At 62.7% G+C, this 20,802-nt stretch overlaps 2 protein-coding genes across 2 annotated transcripts; both read right to left on the bottom strand.

Moving 5' to 3' along the window:
- Positions 1-11,995: 11,995 nt before the first annotated feature.
- Positions 11,996-12,938, bottom strand: SMIM44 (small integral membrane protein 44). The gene is made up of 2 exons (XM_056113291.1): positions 12,737-12,938; positions 11,996-12,207 (listed from the first exon to the last, which is right to left on the bottom strand). Exons 1-2 carry the CDS (start codon positions 12,936-12,938, stop codon positions 11,996-11,998), a joined length of 414 nt encoding a protein of 137 aa, XP_055969266.1.
- Positions 12,939-15,578: 2,640 nt separating this feature from the next.
- On the bottom strand, positions 15,579-19,035 carry DOHH (deoxyhypusine hydroxylase). Its single transcript, XM_056113067.1, has 4 exons — positions 18,707-19,035; positions 17,290-17,366; positions 16,615-16,855; positions 15,579-15,931 (listed from the first exon to the last, which is right to left on the bottom strand). The coding sequence occupies exons 1-4, from the start codon at positions 18,978-18,980 to the stop codon at positions 15,594-15,596; spliced, it is 930 nt and encodes a 309-aa protein (XP_055969042.1). The 5' UTR covers positions 18,981-19,035; the 3' UTR covers positions 15,579-15,593.
- Positions 19,036-20,802: the final 1,767 nt, after the last annotated feature.

Genomic DNA, 20,802 nt, shown 5'->3' on the forward strand with positions numbered 1-20,802 from the left:
ATTGACCCCGCCTCCAGCCCGCGGAGGCCACGCCCCGACCCACGGAGGCCACGCCCCGGCCCTGAGGCCACGCCCCGACCCGCCGCCGGCTCCGCCCCTGGGGAGGGGCCACTTGCACAGACTCTTTGAAGAAATGCACTTTCCGAGGCGGGGCGGGTGGGGGGCTGCGAGTGGGGGGCACCCGCCCCGCTCCAAGGGTCCCCCGCGACGGAGCCCGGGGAGATGGGAGGTGAGAGCGAGTGGTCTAAGTGCCTGATTCCCATCGCCCGCGCCCCCCTTTGTCCAGCTGGGAGCCGGAGTGCCCCCTCTCCTCTCCCCGCGCCCCCAGCCCCTCATCTGCTGTTGTGTCCCCCCCGCACCCCCAGAGCTGGAGAGATGGGGCTCCCGTGGGGGTCCGAGGGCCGGCGCCGCGATGGGGCGCCAGGGAGGCGGGGTGTGGGGGAGCCGGGCACCCCTTTTGCCCCCTCTGCTAGTGCCTTACATCCTGGAGCTGCAGCCCCTCCCTCCTGCGGGCCCAGCCCCCGAGGGGGCCGCGGTTTGCACTTTCATCTTCCCCAGAGTGGGGTGCGACCGGGGAGGGGGCCTCGCAGGGGGGCCCCCCGGGAAGAGCGGCGCCGCCGGGTGTGGGGGCCGCTGTCCACACAGGACTCTGGACAGGAGGGAGGCTGGAGGGGAGGGAGGTCAGCGCCGGCACATGGTAGGGGGGGATCTGCTAAGCGTTTTTCCGTTCTTCGTCTAAAAACACTAAATCTGGGGACACCAGGTGCCCCCCCATAACCCCCATCCCCAGCGTCGTCCGCGACCCCACCCTGGAATTTGATCATGGGGGTGAGGGCGGCCTGGGAGGGGTCCCTGTTCCGGGCCACAGACCCGGAACACCGGAACACGAGACCCCCTACTCCGCCCCCCACGATCCCCGCCAGCCTCTTTCCTCCCTGGCGCAAAAGGGGATCGCCCCCCCCATGACCCAGCCAATCCCAGGGTCCTGGCCGGGCCTCCTGCGCCCGGTCCGCTCCCAGCCTGGCCCCACCTGTCCCTGGGTCCCCCAGCCCCTTGGCCTGGCCAGCCCCCTCCCCAAAACCTGTCTCCTCCCATACCAGCCCCCCACCCGAGGGGGGTCTTGGCGATCCCCAGAAAGAGAAAGACTCGAGACCCAGCCCCACGCCCGCTCTCCTTGTCCCGAGCAGGGGGGCCCCCACCCCCCCGTCTGCCCTCCGACGGACCCCAGCATGAGCTGCTCTCCCCCAGGGCAGGAGCAGGCGGGTTCCAGAACCTTCTCAGCCCGCAGCCTCGCGGGGCGGGGCGCCCGGCGCCCCCAGCTACCTAACTTTGCATGGTGCTTCCGAGGGTTCCCAGACCCGGCCGCTGCGGCTGACTGCATGGCAAACCGTCCGGCTTTGGCCCCCTGCCCCGCCCCGCCCCACCCCCCAAAAAAGACAACAACAACAAAAAAACCTTAAGAAAATTCCATGTTTCCTAATTTGCACGGAACTTCTCACATGATGTGCCTTGCCTTCCAAGAATAAGTATTACCTTGAAACAATATCAGCTCACACAGCCGCATGCATTGCTCGTGTAGTTAAACAGAAAACAAACAAAACAAAAAAATCATGACATGAAATAAAAAAAAGGTAAAAAAACGGAAAAGGGATGTATTTCTATTTGTAAAAAAAAAAAATTTTAAAAAAAAGATGCGAAATCATCCACTAACAAAACAGAGACAAGCAATTCACCAAACAGACCCCCATGGTTCGGCACCCCCCACCCCGCACCCCCTCCACACACACACTCACACACAGACACACCCTGGCCATGTCCGCTGCATTTGGGGTGCGCCCTGGTGCTCTGCCCCCAGCCCTGCCCCCCACCACGGGGGTCCAGAGGACTCATTTCTGAATCCAGATCTCAGGGGTGTGCCCTGGCCCCCTCCCCAGCCCGGGGCAAGGGCTTTCCCGGGTCCGCGTTTCGCCAGCTCCCTCCTGGCCCCCCCACACCGCGCCCCCCAGGCCGGACACCCCTACCCCGCCTGCCCCCCACAACCCCCCCTTGCAGGCTGGCACCCCGGCTCAGGGTCAATTTGCTGTGCCCTCCCCCCAAACACCCCTGTCTTTCTCCTCCCCACCCCCCCTTCTTGCCAAAGGACCCCCGTGGCCACCCACCCGGCTGGGGTGGCCCGTCAGCCCTGCCTGCCCCGCCCCCAGTCCCCTGTCTTCCAGCTGGTACTCTGGAGGGGCGCTGGTGTGGCGCGGATCCCCGCCCTCTAGATATATGCAATTGTCTGTCTGTCCCTGTCCCTCCCTGTCCGTCTGTCCGACTCAGCCATTGGCGGCCCGCGGGGGTACCGCGGCCCCCCGGCCACGGTTACCACTTTGTCTCTCCTGTTCTCTGTCTCTCCGTCTCTCTGTCTCTGTCTTTTCTAAATCCCTTTGCCTTCAACCAAAGCTGAGACAGTAGTCCTGGTGGGGCCTGGATGTGAGGGATGGGGGCTGGGGTCCCCAATCTCAGCCTCTTCCCCCCACGTGGGGGAGAGTGACCCTCAAAATAGACCGGCCCTGGGGACCAGAGACCCGGGGCGCACGCTCCCCCTCCCAGGGCCTGAGGACTCCTGCGTCCGCCCCCTCCCCAGTTAGGTGGTCACGGAGTGGGGGCGGGGGCAGGTCCCTGCAGACCCTTCCTCGCGGGGTGCAGCCTGGGGTTTCCAGTGTTCTGGGAAGGAGCCGCTGCAGGCACAGTGAGGCAGAGGAGGCCTTTGCCCCCCCACCCAGAGCAGGACCCCATATGGGGGTGGAGAGAAGGTGTTGAGTGAAACTGACACCCCCGCGGCTCGCCCCACCCACAGCAAGTCCCAGACTGGTCCGAGGGTCGCCCAGCAGCCGGGAGAAGGGGGCGTGGGGGGCAGGATGGCCGTGTACGGGGAGAAGGGGTGTCCAGGGTCTCCCCCAGGTCTGGAACCCCAGGTTCTGGCTGGGCTGGGAGTCTAGAGACACCCACCCTCCCCGCAGGCAATCAGACTGTGAAGGATCAGCGTGGCGCCCCAGGGTCCCCCAGGCAGGCCGTGTGGGATGCAGGGGGACTGCGAGGACCTGACCCAGCCCCCCGCCACTCTTTGGATCTCCGGCCTCTGACTCTGGGGGCTCAGACCTCCATCAGCCCCAGCATCTCCTGGGCGCCTCTTGGGGAGTCCAGGGGGTCCCCACTTGTGGAGACCCCCGTGTCTCTCCAGGGGGGTCTGTGTCTTCATCACACCCACCTTCTCCCCGGCTTTGGCCCCTAGCTCAGAGTGTGTGTGTCACCCCCCCCGAAAGCCCCCACACCCCCCCTTCTCGGAGCTTGAAGGAGTTGGGGGGGTCTGAGCTGGCCCCGAGACCCCCCACTGGCGGGCAGGGGAGCAGCCGAGGCCACCAGCAGTGCTCGTCCGCGATACCAAAACCCATTTCTGAAGCAGTGCCTCGTCTGCTGCGTGGCTTTGGGGCTCCCGACCCGCACCCCGGGGTTCCCCTGCAGGCCCCGGGGAGGTGGAGACTCGGGGCTCCGGGGAGAGGGAGCGTGGGGTGCCCCCTGGAGCGGATGCAGCCACCGCGCCCACCCACAACCAGGTGCATCAACCCCTCCTCTCCCCCATGTCCCGTCCTGGGTCCCAGCCAGGCCCACCCAAAACCAAAGCCCGGCAAGCCTGGGGGTCCAGGCCTGGTGATGCAGATTCGGGACTCTCGGCCCCGCCCAGAGAAGGCCCCGCCCCCAAGGGGCAGGATGTGATTGGCCAAGGGCTGTGGTGTGGGCGGGGCGGCAGGAGGACCCACCCTCTCCTCTCGCTGTCATTTCATTTCTTCTTCGAATTTTTGGTGGTGTTGCTGTTCACTTCCCCCCCCTCCGAGATATTTTTTTGAGTTTTTTTTTCCATTTTGTATTTTACTGATATACCAAGATAGCATACCGTTTCTTTGCTCCCTGCTTGCCACACACCGGATCTCACACACACACACAAAACAACACACAACCACACACACACAACCACAGACGCATATAGACATGCACATTAAACACACACACATACACAGCCAAGGACACATAGAGACATGCACACAACCACACACATACAACCACACACACACATTCACACCAGCACACACAGACACATAGAGATGCACGCACAACCACACACATACACACACACACCAAGTTCATGAACCCAGGCCTGGAGGATTGGGCAGGGTCTGCCCCCCTCCTCCCACCCCGGCTTGCGCGGGAGGAGGGACCCCGCCGTGTGGGCAGCCCCCCACCCCCGCAGGCCTGCGCCCCCCCCATGCTGAGATCATAACCGTGTATATCCGCAGTCATTTCGGTTTCGCCGACGCGCCTACGTACCATTTACAGACGTGATCCTGCCTGTTATCATTTTCTTTGTTTCCCTATGCAACAATTTAAAAAAAAGGAATAAAAAAAGGAAAAAGGGGGGGTTCCATAAAAGAGTCAATAAAAGGAAAAAAAAAAGAAAAACTGTATAAAAATTAAACAAGCTCTGCTTCAGCCCTGCTTGTCCTGGTGTCTCCTCCTTTCTGTACCGTGTGTGTGTGTGTGTGTGTGAGTGTGTGTGAATGGGGGTCCCCACGTGTTCACTTTCCACAAAGGAGCTGCAGGGTCGTGGAAACAAACCTCCCAATCCCTGGGCCTGCACTTGTGTGCCGAGACCTGTCACTCCTGTGCCCCCCACCCCATTAGGGGGCCAGGGAGGGGAGTGCCCCGCTTTAGAGGGGAGTTTGGTGCTGCACCCCATTCACTGCAACCCCTCCCCCGCGAGCGGCCCCCAGGCAGGATGTGCCTCGAGGCCCACCAGCCCAAACTCAGACCACCCGCCCCCTCCCCCAGCTGGACAAAGATCTAGGGTATTTGTGCTCCGGAAGGAAAAGGCGGCTGGGAGCAAAGTTCTGGGTCCCCTGGAGACAGGAGGCCCCAAATGAGGCACTTTCGTGGAGCTTAACTGTTGCCGGAGACAGGAAAATGGTGAAAACCAAGGGACAGGCATGTGATGGGACAGATGGGGCAGGGCACTGGCCTGGCACAGGGCTCCCGCGCAAGGCTCGAGCCTCGAAGCCAGCCCTGAGCACAGAGTCCAGAGCCAGCTGTGAGCACAGAGCCCAGAACTAGCTCCGAGCACAGAGCCAGGAGCCAGCCGGACCACAGAGCCGGGAATGAGCCCTGAGCACAGAGCCCGGAACCAGCCCTGAGCACAAAGCCAGGAGTCAGCCCTGAGCACAGAGCCAGGAGTCAGCCCTAAGCACAGAGCCAGGAGCCAGCCCTGAGCCCACAGCCAGGAGCCAGCCCAGACCACAGAGCTGGGAGTGAACCCTGAGCCCAGAGCCAGAAGCCAACCCTGAGCACAGAGCCCAGAGCCAGCCCTGAGCACCACCATGTGTGGCCCCTTGGGGGGACAGATTGGGTTCAGAAGATGCTTCGAGGGCAGAGCTTGGGCTTTGCATGCGTGAGTCCCAAGCTCTGTCCCTCGGACCAACCTAGACTACGCCTTAGAGCACTGCCCAGCATGGAGGCAGGTTTTGTGAGCGGCTACTGAGGTCCCCCAAACTCTCCAGGCGCCCCCTAGTGGCGAGCGCCCTTCACTGCCCTTCACCACCTCCCACGCCGTCTAGGAACCCCACCCAGAGGCTGAGGGCAGGAAATTGCGTTCTTAGAGTCACCAGCCAAAACACCCCAGTCAGGGACCGGACCCTGGGGCAGTGGTGAGGGTGCTCGCCTTGCGTGTGACCAAGCCGGGCTCCATCTCTGGCATCCCATAGTGTCCCCCAAGCCTCACCAGGTGTAACTTCTGAGCACAGAGCCAGGAGTCAGCCCTGAGCACCGCTGGATGTGGCCCAAAAGTATTTTTAACATACTTTTTTAATATACCGAAGTGTCCTGGACAACTCATGGGGACCCCCACTTTTATGCAAGCCCAAGGAGAGAGCTGGGAGTCGGTGCTCCGAGGAGCACCACTGAGTCAGGGTCTGGAAAGATCCTGAAGGCACGAGGAATCCCTGGGTCCACTGGGGGAACCAAAAGGGTGGTAGAAACCAGCTGTACCCAAAGAAATTAGGCTGCAAGTCAAAAAAAGAATGCAGTGTCCGAAAATCTGAGATGGGAGCAGGATGGAGGAGGTTGGGGGTCAGAGACTTGAGAGCTCTTTTACAGACCTCCAAGCTTCGTTTTTATTGGGCGTATGGAGGGGTCCCTGGAGGGCTGCTTGCAGGAGGTGGCAGGACATTTTCATATTTGGCGAAATGTCCCACTTTTGCCTCGAGCATTGTGCCCCACATACCTTCTCTTCTCCTCTTCCTCTCCTATGTGACCCAGACAACCCAAGGGAGGAATGACGTCCTTGACCTGTCCCCGTCTGTCCCCTGCTCCCAGAACCTCTACGCCTCCCGGTGCTTTTCCCAATGGGGGAGGGGTGGGGCGTAGGGCGGGGTGAGACTGTCCTCCCTGGCGTGTCCTTGGATTGTCCCAAAGGCACCGGCAACGCTGCTCATGATCCCGCGGGGAACTTATGCAGCCTGGGGGGCAGCCCACATGCCCCCAACCTTGGGTTCTAGAGCCCTGATCTTCTTGCCTGCACAGAGAGGTCCAGCCACTTCCCCATGGCCACCCAGCACGGCAGGAACGTGAGGAAGAAAATTCTTCCCACTTGCCGGGACATGACCCCACCCCCCCGCCCCCACTGTCCACTCAGCACCTGGAAGGTAAGAGGGCCAAGGGCCCAGAGCCGGCAAGTACTGATGCGTGTCCCTGAGCCCCCTGCTGGGCGGTCGTGGAAGTGCCCGAGCTCTCAGCTTCTTGGAGTTGGCTGCCACCAGCACCCCCATCTCCGACCCCAAGGGGCGTGGGGGAGAAGGGGGCGGAGACGCCACCTGTGCCGGCCTTTATCAAGGTCCTCGCCGAGAGGGCAAGGTTCAGCGCCTGCAGAAGGCGAGGGGAGAACGGTGGGTCGGTCTCCGGTTGGCTGGCAGGGCTGCCCTGCAGGATGGCATTGGGGGTTCAAAGAGCGGGGTACCAGGGAGGGCCGGCCAAGAGCTGGCCGGGCATCCTGGCGGCACCGGAGGGCATGAGCGGGAGCGCCTCTGAGTGTGGGACCCCCCCACCCCTATCAAACCCTCTGCTGCCCTGGTCCTCCACCAACCCAACCCCCAGAGCTGGGACCCCCGGGGCGCGGGAGGGGAGGAGAGTGTGCAGACCGCGTGTGGGTTTTTTTTTTTTAATGCACATCTCGACTCTTCCAGAGGTTTTGTGGCAGAGAGGCGGCTCAGAGAAAGGAACAGAGGAGCCAGGAGGAGGCTGGGGAGGTGGGTGGGGTGAGTTCAGGGTTCAGGTCGCAGCAAGTGACGCTTGGGACTCCAGTGACTGCAATAACCCAGGACAGACAAATCAGGCAGAAACATGTGTGAAGCCATGTGACCTCTCGCCCTCGCCTCCCCCCCCCCCCCAGTCCTCTCTGTCTTCAGGGACACAGACAGGGCAGTCCCCAAATCTCTCCTTTGGGGCTTGCTCAACTCTGCAACCCATGCAGAGCCGTTGACATAGCAGTAGGGACAGGAACTTGCTCCGGAGTGGAAGAGTAGTCTGGGAGGGCTCCCTGTGGGTGTCAGGCTAAGCTCAGAACGCGGTTTGAGGGCTGGACTCTTCCTTCTCCATCGCCTCGTTGGTGTGTCCTTGCTTCTCTTCCTTCTTTCCCTTCTCTTCCTCCTTCTTCTGGTTTGTCTCTTCACAGCCAGAACCCGCTTCTCCCATTCGCAGACAGACAGAACTGCAGGGAAGGTGCTTATTTGGCACAGGGCTAATCTGGGCTCGATTGCCTGCAAGGCTCGGGACCCTTGAACCCAGCCAGGAGTGACCCCTGAGCACAGCTGGGTGTGACCCAAAACCAAAACAAAACAAAGGTTAAAAGAAGTGAGGGATCAGAGCCACCGCCCATGGGGAGGGCGCCTGCCTTGCATGTGGCCGACCTGGGTTTGATTCCCCAGAACCCTGCACGGTCCCCCCCCCAGCACTGCCAGGAGTGATGCCTGAGTTCAGGGCCCAGCTGGAGTAAGCCCTGAGCATGGCTGGGTATGACTCCCCAAAAGGGAGAAGCAAGAAGCGCTCACACGTGTGTGCGCGCATGTGTGCATGCGTGTGTGGATATGTGCATGCATGTACGTGCGTGTGTGTGTGCATGTGTGCGTGAGTACCTGGTGTGTGTGAGCATGTCTGTGTGTGCACCTGTGTGTGTACGTGTGTGGTGTGTGCATGTGGGTGTGCGTGTGTGTGGATATGTGAGTGTGCACAGTGTGGATGTGTGTGCGCGTGTGCGTGCGTGGGTGGGTGTGCGTGTGCACGGTGTGGATTGTGCATCTGTGTGTGGATGTGCATGTGTTCGCGCACATGCGTGTGAGTCTTTGACAGAGTGGAGTCTCGTCAATCTCACTTCCAACTCTGCAGCCCGTTCTGGGTCTGGTTCCGGGGGTGGGGCAGGTGCCAGTGGAAGGCTTCACCGACAGACACAGACAGGAGGTGCAGGGAGCAGAGAAGGGTGGGGCTCGGGGACAGGTGGGGGGTTGGGCGGATGGACAGATGGATGAATGGATGGAGAGACTGATTGGATGGACAGACACAGATGAATGGACGGACGGATGGATGGACAGACGGACAAAGAGACAAACGGATGGACAGATGGATGGAAGAATGGAAGGACAGACGGACGGACGGACGGACGGACAGACAGATGGATGGACAGATGGATAGATGGTGGATGGAAGGACGGACAGACAGGTGGATGACGGATCTTGGAAGGATCAGTGGATGGGTACGGGGATGGGCAGGCGTGTGGACGGGCGGGAGCACCAGTGAGCAGGGCCTGGCTGAGCAAGCCGGCGGAGTCCTGGGTTTGGTCCCAGCCCCATCTGGTTCCCAAGCTTCCAGCAGGGGCAGGTGAGCCCCCAAAACACAGAGAGAACAAGACGCCCCGAGGCGTTCCAGGCCCTGGGCACTTGCTACAGAAGCAGCAGGTCTGGGACGAGGCCTGGCGTGGGGTCCATCCCCGCTCCTGCCCCCTCAGTCATGGAGGGTGAAACTTCCCGTCCTCTGGAGGGTCACTGGGCCGGGGCGGCGCCCCAAATGCCAAGTCCCCCCGGGAAGACTCCCATCCTGCCAGCCTCAGAGCCCTCCAGCCCCCCCCCGAATCCCCCCCACCCTCAGACACCGCCTGCCCGCGGTCACTCATGGAAACCAGGGGAGGAGGGAGGACGGAGAGGAAGGGAGGAGGAAGGGGGGGGGAAGGGAGGAGGGAGAAAGAGGGATGGAGAGGGAAGGAGGGAGGAGGGAGGGATGGGGAGGGAGGGAGGCGTCACTCAGCATGCGCTGCCTCACCCCCCAGGACCCCACACTCACACCCGCACGGTACCTCCTCGTTGTCTCCGTCTGCATCTGCTTCATCTGCGCCTCCTTCACCCTCTGCATCCTGAGCCCGGAGTTTTCCTCATCCTGGGGCCTGTGGAGGGGGCGCGGAGGGGTGAGGTGGGGCAGTGGGGGCGGTCCTAGGAGGAGCTCCCCTCCAGGTGCGGCAGGGAGAGGCCAGGGGCCCTGGGGGGCAGGTGTGGGGTCCGAGGGGAGGGGCTGGCTGCAGGGGCCTGAGATAGGGGCCACCAAGGGGGGTCTGAGGCGGCGCTCTCCAGGGCCCAGCGGAGTCTGGGACGGTCAGGGTCCCGCGAGCGCACCTCTCTTTGGAGCACCACAGATGATTGACGAGCATGAGGACGAAGACGATGAAGAGGAAGCACACCACGGCCGTCAGGCCCACCAGCCACGGCTTCATCTGCACGACTGGGAGGGGGAGGGGTGTCAGCGCGGGCGGAGAGAGGGGCCCACAGCACCCCCTTAGCCCATCCCCACCCCTCCCGCCCCGGGTACCTACCCTGGGAGGCCTCGGCGGGGTCCAGGAGCAGGAGGACGAGCAGGAGCAGCGGCTTCAGGCCCGGCATGGTGGCGAGTCCGCGGGGTCGGATGGCCGAGTGGGCAGGGCGGGGCAGGGGCGGCAGATAAGGGGCGCGCGGGGGCGGGGCCCCCAGCTGGCACCCGCAGACTCTGGACCCGGGGTAACAATTAACTCACCCCCAGGCGCCCCGCCCGGCTCGCCCGCCGCCTCGGGGTCCACCTGCCCCACAGGACGCCGCTGGGTGGGCGCGGGCTAGGACGGGGCTGCAGGCCGACTCCGGGGCACAGCGTCCTCCTCACCCCTGTGCCCCCTAAACGCTGGGGCCACGGGCGTGAGTCCCCGAGGTGGAGGACCAGGCGGACCCGGCACCCAGCGAACTCGGGGTGCGGGCGGGGAGATGGGCCCCGAGAGAGACGTGACTCAGCCCCAAGCCAACCTTGGTCCCCAGGGCAATCAGATAAGGGGTCACGAGCATCCCTCTGCCACGGGGCAGCCACGGCCCAGGCGCATGGCCCAGGGGGACCCTTAAGGCCGGGCAGGGGTTGCTTCATGGCCTCAGGTGCCCACGCCGGCTCCTCCCCACGGCCGCCCTGACCCGCCCTCTTAGGTGGCCACTGAGCATCTGGCCCCGGCCAAGATGGGCTGAAGGACAGTGGCCCCAGGCGGGTATGGGGAGCCCAAGAGGGACGGGAAGCACCCTGGAGCTGATGGATCCCACTAGGGGGGCAGTGCCCGGACATGTGGCTCGGGCCAACGCTGGGTCCCCCAAGGCCACATTAAGGGGGAGTTAGGGTCATGAGGACATGACCCTGGCACAGGGCACCGAGAAGCCCAGAGTTGAGCTGGGCCCTGAACACACACACACACACATACACACACACGGCACCCAGCCTTCTGCGCCGGGTGGGCCCCACCCAGACGGGACGGAACAGAGAGGCGCAGGAACACGCCGGCATCAGTCAAGTATGAAATCTGCGTCTTCTGTTTTTTTTTTTTTATTTTGGGTCACACTCAGCAACGCTCAGGGGTTACTCCTGGCTCTGCACTCAGGAATTACCCCTGGTGGTGCTCGGGGGACCCTATGGGATGCTGGAAATTGAACCCGGGTCAGCCGCGTGCATGGCAAACGCCCCACCCGCTGTGCTATCACTCCGGCCCGTGTCTTCTGTTTTATAATCCTGGGCAAGGCCGAGTGTGTTGTAAATGTTGGGGACCTGTGTGAGTTCTAGACTCTCGAACTTCTGGGGAGAGAGAAGGGGGGGTGTGGAGAGGCAGGTGTTGGGGGAACCTCCCAACAGGCCCAGAACCTGGGAACCGGCTCTGAGGGCCCGACCCTCTCAGCAGGCTGCTGATTTGATCAGGTGCCCAGAGACTCCCTGAGCACAGGCTAGTGCTCCCTGAGCCCGGGGGGGCCCTACTCCTTCAAACTCTGACAGGAAGGTGAGACTAGAAAGAGCCCAGCAGGGAGGGGGCTGCCATGCACATGGCTGACCCCCCCGGAGCCCAGCACCCCATAGGCTCCCCCAAGCTCCCAGAGTAACAGCGGCCTGAGCATTGTGGGTGCAAACCCCAATAAAAAGTATGTGACTCTGGGCTGTAGCGATAGCACAGTGGGGAGGGCATCTGCCTTGCACGCGGCCGACCCGGGTTCGATTCCTAGCATCCCATGTGGCTCCCCAAGCACTGCCAGGAGTAATTCCTGAGTGCATGAGCCAGGAGCAACCCCTGTGCATTGCCAGGTGTGACCCAAAAAGGAAAAAAAAGTGAGCAGAGAGGGGCCGGTGAGATAGCACAGTGGGTAGGGCATTTGCCTTGCACGCGGCCTACCTGGGTTCGATTCCCAGCATCCCATAGGGTCCCCAGTGCACTTCCAGGAGTAATTCCTGAGCATCACCAGGTGGGACCCAAAAAGAAAAAAAAAAACTCTAACAAGAAAAATGTTCTGCCAGGTCTGAGCTGGCCATTGGAGAACTGGGCCGGTGGGGGCGGGGCATGTCCCTGCAGTGACTGAAGGGGCGGCGGGGGGTGGGGGGACTCTCAGCCCAGCTTCCAGAGAGCACCCCGGGCCGAAGGGTCCTGGAAGGAGACAGAGGGGCGCCGGGGGGTCTCGGCTTCGCCGCCCGTGTCCTCGTCGCCTCGCCACGCCAGGGCCAGCTCCAGGTCCAGCTCGTCCAGGTCCGCCCCGTCCACGCTCGGCCGCATCTCCCGGGGCGCATCCCCCTGGTCCGGCTTGGGGCCAAACGCCCAATCTGGGGCCGGAGAGACAGGTCAAAGTGCGTCTTTGCATGTGGCCGGGCCGAGGAGACCCTGGTTCGAGTCCCAGCACTGCCACACGTGGCCCCCAACCATAGCAATAAAACATAAATATTCTATTTTTGTTTATCGGGGTGGGGCCCATATCTGACGATGCTCAGGACTTCCTCCTGGCTCTGTGCTCAGGGATCGCTCCTGGTGGGTTCGGGGGAGCCCATGGAGGGGGGGCTGGGGACCGAACCCAAGTCAGCCGCGGGCAGGAATTCATGATCACTGCAGCCCCAAACTATAAAGACATAAAACCAGGCTGACTGGGGCTGGGGCGACAGCACAGCGGGAAAGGCGTTTGCCTTGCACGTGGCCAACCCGGGTTCGATTCCCAGCATCCCAGATGATCCCCCAAGCACCGCCAGGGTGCCTCCTAGAGCCAGGAGTAACCCCTGAGCATCACCAGGTGTGACCCAAAAGAAAAAAAAGCAGGCTGACTGAGCAGGAGTGAGGAGCCCCTCCTTCCTGGGTGCTCACCAGCCAGGTCGTGGGCAAGGTCCTTGATGAGGTGCCCCACGATGGCATACGCCACCACCAGCACCAAGACTCCAGCCAGCAGCAGATAGGGTGCGTCCCCGGGCAGGGGGATGGAGTCCAGCGGCGGCGGGCGGTACTCCTCATAGGGCGGTGGGCCAGGGTTCCAGCCCTCTGGCCTCTGCTGGTGGACTGGCCCAGGCATGGGTGCCGGTGGGGGCTGGACAGCTACTGCAGCTCCTCCAGGATCCGTGGGTAAGCGGATCAGCGCCTTCCCCATCTGCTGAGATGGATTATGTCGCAAATCGCTTCTGCAGCTGGCCTCCTCCGCTCCCATCACAGGGTTCCGCCCACACCCCAAGACGCCGGGCCACAGGGCCTTTGTATGTGCTGCACCCGCGCCCTGCCCTGTAAATCATCCCAGATTTTCACACAGCGGTCCCTCCGGGCCCCAATCCACCGATGTTGAGGGGGTAGTCACTGCACCGGATACTGATTCAGGGGAAGGGACACGGGCTGTGAGCAGGACTGATCCAAATATCCCTGAACAGCGGGCGTTGGAGGCCAGCGGGACCGAGAGCCTGGGAAACGCCAGAGAGCACGAGCGTCCCCTCGTGGGCACTTGCGGGAAGGACAGTCGGGCTGTTCTGGAGGGTGCACGGCCGCCCTCTGGTGGCCACAGTGGGAAGAACAGGCTAAGTGGGGCGGACTGACTCGGTGCTCTCTGGCGCTATCTGGTGGCCGCTCTGGGAATGAACCAGGAGGCAGAAGCTAGCGGGGGAAGGGTTCCAGCTGGGGCATATCAGGGATGGATTTGACATCCCCCCTCCTTTTCCGTTGATGTTGCAGGGACAGGGGTCACACACATGCTCCCGTGTGGCGCTCGAGCTTGTGGCCCTGCTAGACGTGCTTATTTGAGATGCTCGGGCCCCTGGCACCAGAGTACAGGAGGCGTCAGGGTGGCGCCAGGCGCAGGACTCCAGAGCCTCAAGCTTGCCAGCAGGGCGCTCTAACCCCTAGCCGTCTCCGAGTCACTGGGATACTATCAAACGGAACAAGCCCCAGGTTGAGCCCCTGGGATGACGGCGTCTCCATTTCCGGTGCAAGGGACAACTCTGGGAGGTAAACTGAGGAATTCCAAGGACATGCCAAGTTTGAGGTGCCTTATTCATAGGTAAGTGGGGGGCGCCCAGGGACAGTGGAACCCTGAGTCTGGGTGGCTCTGGGAAGATGGTGGGCAACAGTGGGGTGCAGGGGGTTCAAACCCTTCAAGATAGCAGAGCCAGTGTAGGAGGGGGGGGTCCTGCGTTTCCAGGGGCGCAGTGGAGGGGGACAGATAGAGGTGACTTGAAGGTGGACACAGAGACCACTAGCCAACTCCAACCAGCCCAGATGTGGGTACGGGAGTGGCACGGGGGTGGGGGGGGAGAACCCAGTTCGGGGTGCGAGGTAAGGTTTGGGAAGGGTCTCAGACTTCGCTGTTGGGAGCCTTGTGGTTAAAAGCAAAATGGGGGTTGATAAAAGGGGTTAGGCAGAGTGTGGGGGTGGAGAGGAAGTTCACAGAGCGTGACCCCAAAACCAAAAACAAAAGGGGGGTGTCATGCATAAGAGGTCACTATGCCAAAGGGTAATGGAAAATAGAGGGGCTGGTGCCTGCCTTGATTGGGGGTTCCATCCCCCACAACCCAGATGGTCCCTCGAGCCCCGCCAGAAGTAAACTGAGCATTGCCCGGTGTAGTCAGCCCCTCCCCCCGCCCAAAACGATGGAAACAGAAGAGGGAGCAGGTAATACCTGGGGGGTGGGGGTGGGTCCAGGGTAGGGTCGGGGTAAGAAACCACCAGGGTGAGACGCCACTCCCGTAGCCGCCACACGGGGGCGCTGTCCGCGAAGCGCCTCCGCGGGAGCCTTTGGACTGCGCCGCTGAGCCCCCAGCCCTGGGCTCTGGGGGTCACCCGGGTCCGGGACCATGTTTCCACATCCGTCATCCGCAGAGACCCGGGATCCCAACAGGGCATGGACGGAGGGTCAGGACCAGCCGCACCCTTGCCTGCAAGGCAGAGTTTGCAGGATTTACGGGTGGGGTGGGGGTGCACCGGGAAACGAGACAGGACGCCGGGCCGGTGGGTAAACTGTTTTCCAGATGCGTGGGGCGGTGGGAGGAAAGCAGGGGAGGGGTGGGAGGGAGGGGTGCCTGGTCCTGGGCTCCGTCCCAGCACCCTGGGGGAGACGGCCCCACAACTAACCAGGGAAAGATGCCACCACGAATCCTCTGGGAAGAGGGTGGGGCCCAGCACCCCTATGTGGTCTCAGGGAGGGGGGGGGGGCGCAGCTCTGATGCTGCCAGTCAAATCCTGGCCAGCGCCCCAGGAGGCCCTGAAACTTAACCCCCAGGAGGGGAAGGGAAGGGAATTAGCCAGCCTGTTTTGCTCCAGAACATTCTCGAATTGACATCTTTAAGCTCTCAGCACCCCACCCCAACCCCAGTACACTCCAGCACATTTTTTTTGTTTGTTTTGGTTTTTCTGGGTCACACCCAGCGATGCACATGAGTTACTCCTGCTTCATGCACTCAGGAATCACTCCTGGCGGTGCTCGGGGGACCCTACGGGATGCTGGGAATCGAACCCGGGTCGGATGCGTGCGAGGCAAACAACGCCCTCCCCACTGTGCTATCGCTCCAGCCCCACCAGCACATCCTTGAACCAAAAAGTAACTTTACTGTTCACAACAAATCCCAAGCCCCCAGTGCCGGGGGTCTGCCGCGCCGCCCCGCGGGGCCACCCCTGACACCCACGCAGAGTCCGGCGGGAGTCTCGGGGCACCTCTGGGCACGTCCCCGGGATCCGTTGGGGCCCGGGCTTAGGCGCGGGGCTCTGAGCAGTCCCCCGCGGGGTGCAGCCGCCGCAGCCCGTCGGCGTACTGGAAGGCGGAGCCCGTCTCGTACTCGTACATGTCCAGCGCCACCTCGCAGCTCTCGCGCACCACGCGCTCGGGGTCGGCGGCGTGCGCGCGCAGGGCGGCCAGGCAGGCGGGCCTGGCGATGGCGCCCAGCGCCTCGGCGCACTCGTGCCGCACCATGGGGCTCTCGGCCGTGCGCCCCAGGGCCGCGGTCAGCTGGGGCACGGCCGCCTCGTGCTGCAGCTGGCCCAGCACGTAGCCGATCTCGTGGCGGAAGAGCGCGCTCCCGCAGTGCAGACCTGCAAATTGGAGAGGGGTGGGGTGGAGGGTGGGGGGCGGTGCGTCACCCCAGGAGCCCGAGGCCGGGCACCCCTGTCCCGGGAAACCCCGCGTCCCTGGGGTGGGGTAATGACCACCGGGCGCCAGGGGCACCCCCCTAGCCAGGGATGCCCATTGGGGTGCTACATCTGCACAGGTACACACGGGGGACTAGTTTCTCCATGGGCACGGGGAGGCCTGGAGTTGGGGGGAGGGTTTTTTTTTTTTTGCTTTTTGGGTCACACCCCGTGATGCACAGGGGTTCCTACTGGCTTTGCACTCAGGAATTACTCCTGGCGGTGCTCGGAGGACCCTATGGGATGCTGGGAATCAAACCCGGGTCGGGCCGCATGTAAGGCAAGCAAACACCCTCCCCGCTGTGCTATCACTCCAGCCTCTGGGATGGGAGGAGGTTTCTTTGCAAGCACCCTGGCCCGCCCACCACCTGCCAGGCAGACGGGAAGCCCCCCACTCCCAGAATGCAGCTGCCTTGGCCTTGCAGGGCACAGTCCAGCCGCCAGGGGGCAGCAGGTCCCAGCCCCTCTGGGCCCGCCCCGAGCACTGGGGATGTGAGTCCTGCCTGGCCCCACGCTGCGGGCTGGGAAGCAGCCAAGTACCCCGCTGGGACCCTCTTCCCCCGGATGCCCCGCGGCTGCCCACTCACCCTCGGCCAGCGCCAGGGCCGCCTCCTCGCCGCCCGCGTCCCGCAGGGCGAACATGGCCCGGTAGCGGTCAAACAGTGGCCGCGCCTCATCCAGCAGCGCCTCCCGCAGCCGCCCCACGTCGCGCTCCTCGGCGGGCGGCGCGGGGTCCACGGAGCGGTAGGGCCCCGCGGGCACCGGGTCCCCGCCCCGCTGCTGCAGCCACTCCAGCCGCCGTACGGCCAGCTGGCACGTCTCGGCCACCTGCGGAGCGTGAGGGGTCGTGGCGGCAGTGCTGGGACCCACACGACACTGGGCCCCCTAGGGCGCGGGGTGGTGGGGGGTTGAGTGGGAACGGAAGCAGCGGCGGGCAGATGTGGGGTGGGGAGTGTCACTGTGAGAATGATAGGTGCATCCCCCAAAGGAGGGGGGAATGGACAGGAAGGGCCAGGCCCAGGGAGGAGCGACCGGACAGCAGGAAGGGCGCTTGCCTTGCACGCCCACTCCCCCCATCGGGCGTCCGTGCAAGGAATGATCCCTGAGCACAGAGAAGGGCCAAGCTGAGAACCTCCAGATGTGACCCCCAAAACAAAACAAACAAAAGTCCCGCAGGGCGTCTGAAATGGGGGAGGCGTGGGGAGGGGGTCGGGGTCTCTGGGTGGGTTCTGCCCAGTGGGGCTCGCAGGGCCCAGCTTTACCTCGATGACTGGGTCGGTGGAGTATTGCTTCAGGATGTCCAGGACTTCCGGGTTCCCGATGGCTCCCAGGGCCTCCCCTGAAGGTAGCAAGCCGGGAGCACAGCACTGAAGGCGTGGACTAGACCCCGATGCCCACCCCTCGCCCCGCAGGACCGAGACTGTGCGTGCCCGCCGCTGGCCGGAGCGGATTGGCGCAGGGGCGGGGGCGGGCCCCCAAGCTGGACCAATCAGCACCCGCGCCACAGGGACTTGGTGCACGAGCACCCAAGCCGAGTCAATCAGCATCTTAAGATTTAGTCCTGGGCTGGAGAGATAGCACAGCGGGTAGGGAGTTTGCCTTGCATGCGGCCGACCCGGGTTCAATTCCCATCATCCCATATGGTCCCCTGAGCACCGCCAGGAGTAATTCGTCAGTGCAGAGCCAGTAGTAACCCCTGTGCATCGCCAGGTGTGACCCAAAAAGCCAAAAAAAAAAAAAAATTAGTCCTGGGGCTGGAGTGATAGCCCAGCAGGTAGGGCGTTTGCCTTGCACGCGACCAACCAGGGTTCAATTCCCAGCATCCTATATGATCCCCTGAGCACCGCCAGGGTTAAGTCCTGAGTGCATGAGCCAGGAGTAACCTCTGTGCATCGCCAGGTGTGACCCCAGAAAAACAAAGAAAAAAAAAAAAAGATTCAGTCCGAAGGAGCTGACGCCATCTCACTGGCCAGGGCCTCTGCTTCTAAACTTTCTTCATTTTTTTTTTTTTGTTGTTGTTCTTGGGCCACACTCCCTTGGCAATGCTCAGGGCTGACTCCTGGCAGCGCTCCAGGGACCATACGGGATGCCAGGAAGGAACCGGGGCCAGCTTCACTAACAAGGCAAGCTTCACTAACTGTTTTACTATTAATTGGCTATTGATTACTATTATTTACTATTTAATTGGTTGCTATTAACTGGCCCTTAACTTTCTTTTTTGGTTTGTTTTCTTCTTTGGTGACACCCGGCGATGCCCAGGGTTTGTTTACTTTTGCCTCTGAACTTAGGGATCACCTCTGGAGGTACTCTGGGGAATCCTAGGGGGGATGCTGAGGATAGAGCCCTGGTGGGGGGGGGGGCTGGAGAGATAGCACAGCGGGTAGGGCGTTTGCCTTGCACGCAGCCGACTCGAGTTTGATTCCCAGCATCCCATAAGGTCCCCTGAGCACCGCCAGGAGTAAATCTTGAGTGCAGAGCCAGGAGTAACCCCTGTGCATCACCAAAAAACAAACAAACGAACAAACAAACCGGGTGGGTCACGTGCAAGGTATACGCCCTCCACAGTACCCTATTAGGCAGCGCCAGTTCATGCTCCAAAGGTCCCGAGGGCAGAGCCCCGTCCACTGGGGCGGAGCCACGAGTCATCTGTCATCTGGCCACGCCCCTGTGGAGGCTCACCTGCCTCGTGCCGCACCATGGGCTCCTGATGCTGGTCGCGCAGCACCGCCACCAGGACAGGGATGGCCCGGGCGTCCTGCATCTGGCCCAGGCAGTAGGCCAGCTCGTGCTTGAGCAGGGCTGAGTCGTCGTCGAAGCCCCGGCTAATCCAGGAGATGGCCCCGGGGCCGCCGAGCCCACGCAGCGTGAAGAGGGCTCGGAAGCGGGTCTGCAGCGGCTGCTGGGGGTCCACCAGGGTCTGCCCGATGGCGTCCACCTCCTGCTCCGTCACCATGGCGCCCCGCCGGGGGTTTGGTCCCCACTAATCCTGGGGAGAGGCGGAAACGCAGAGGCCCGGTAAGAGCCAGCCGCTGGCTGTCCACCCTCCCGGCGTGGTCTCTGAAGGGCCCCGGGGAGGGGGTGGGAGGGTCAGGTTGATGCCCCTGCACCGGCCCGGGCAACTAGGGGGAAAGGCTGGGGCGACGCTGGCCCTGCCCTCTGCTGAGTCACCTTCTGTAAGTTGCTATCCCTCTCTGGCCTGCGCACTGGCAAGAATCCGGGCTGGTCTGCCTCCCTCCGGCCGGGAATCCCTGTCCTGCGTGGGCCCGCAGCAGTGGCAGTGAGATGGCCTGGAGGGTGAGCTCTAAGGGCTCTGATGGCTACTGGGGACACCGAGGCCTGAGATCAGGAGGGGGCAGTTGGGGGGGGGCTGCAGCCTCACACAGCAGCCAGCAGAGGGCGCTCTTCCGGGAGGGGGAACCCTTCGGGGTGTGCACAGGATCCTGCGGACTGCAAAGGGGGCGCGAAGCGGGAGCCAGAGGAGAGCGGGGAGGGTGCTACTCTGCAGGCGGCCGGCCCTGGTTCGATACCCGGCACCCCATAGAGTCCCCAAGCACCGCCAGGAGTGATCCCTGAGTGCAGAGCCTGGAGTCAGCACTATCAAGAAGTGTGGCCCCCAAACTGCCCCCAAACTATAAAATTTTAAGAGAGAGACAGACAGACGACAGACAGACTGGGTCAGCCATGCTGTGTAAAGGCACAGGTTAGAGTCACTCCCCTGTGTGGCCTCAGCACTACTCACTCACCCCCTACACACACACACACACACACACACAGCCTCAAAGAAGGTCCCCTCTTCCCTCCCCCGCTCCTGCCTGGCTGACCACCCCCCGCCCCATGTGCCTCCTGTCCCTGCTCCATCTTCTCTCCCCGAGACTCCTGCTCACTTCTCCCACGTTCTTGGGTCTCAAATGGCACCTCCTCTGGGAAGCCTCCCTTGACTGCAGCCCTCACTCCTCCCTCCCCATCCCCTAGTCCGGCTCTGTTCTTCTCCAAAGCCATGCTCATTCTCTTAGCCTTGGCTGCCTGTGGTCTGCCTTAACCCTGACAAAGGGGGGGGGGGGGGTGGAGACACAATGTTCCTGAAAGCAGGGGGCCACCTTTTTTGGTCACCCCGTGCTTCTGAGGATTTCAGGGAACAGAGTAAGCCCAGGAGGCGGGAGCTCCGAGCTCCATCCCACACCTCATAAGGGCCCCACTAGATCTGACCTCCAACACCCTCAGAATAAAGGAGAGGGCAGCCTCCGCCCAGGAGCCCCGTGCAGCTGGGTACCCAGGACCACCTGCATGACAAGCTGACGACCACAGCCCTATAGACCAAGTCCAGGACAGGTGCCTGGACGGCAGGGGTAGGCAGCCGGCCAAGCTGGAGTGGACACGCCACACAGCACGGGTGGGGCCTGGCAGAGGCCCCTGAAACAGGACGCGCAGGTCAGGCGGCGGCAGGCGTCCGACACAGATGCTGACTGTGTGTGCCAAGGGACATCAAAGGAGGGCGGGGGAGGAAGGTAGAGGGGGAGCACCTGGAACCAGAGAGGCCCGGGGGGCCCATGGCTGAGGCGCTTGTCGTCTGTGAGGCTAATCAGGGTTCCATCCCTGGCACTGCACAGGATCCCCCCAACCCCACCAGGAGTGACCCATGAGCACAGAGTCAGGAGTCAGCACTAAGCACCGCCAGGAGTGGCCCAAACCACTCCCTCCCCCAGACACGCCCACAAAACGATTGAACTTTTTCTTTTTTCCTTTTTGGGCCACACTGAGTGATGCCCTGGGCTTAC

This window comes from Sorex fumeus, unplaced genomic scaffold (genome assembly GCF_029834395.1).
Source record: "Sorex fumeus unplaced genomic scaffold, SorFum_2.1 ptg000019l, whole genome shotgun sequence".
NCBI lineage: Eukaryota > Metazoa > Chordata > Mammalia > Eulipotyphla > Soricidae > Sorex > Sorex fumeus.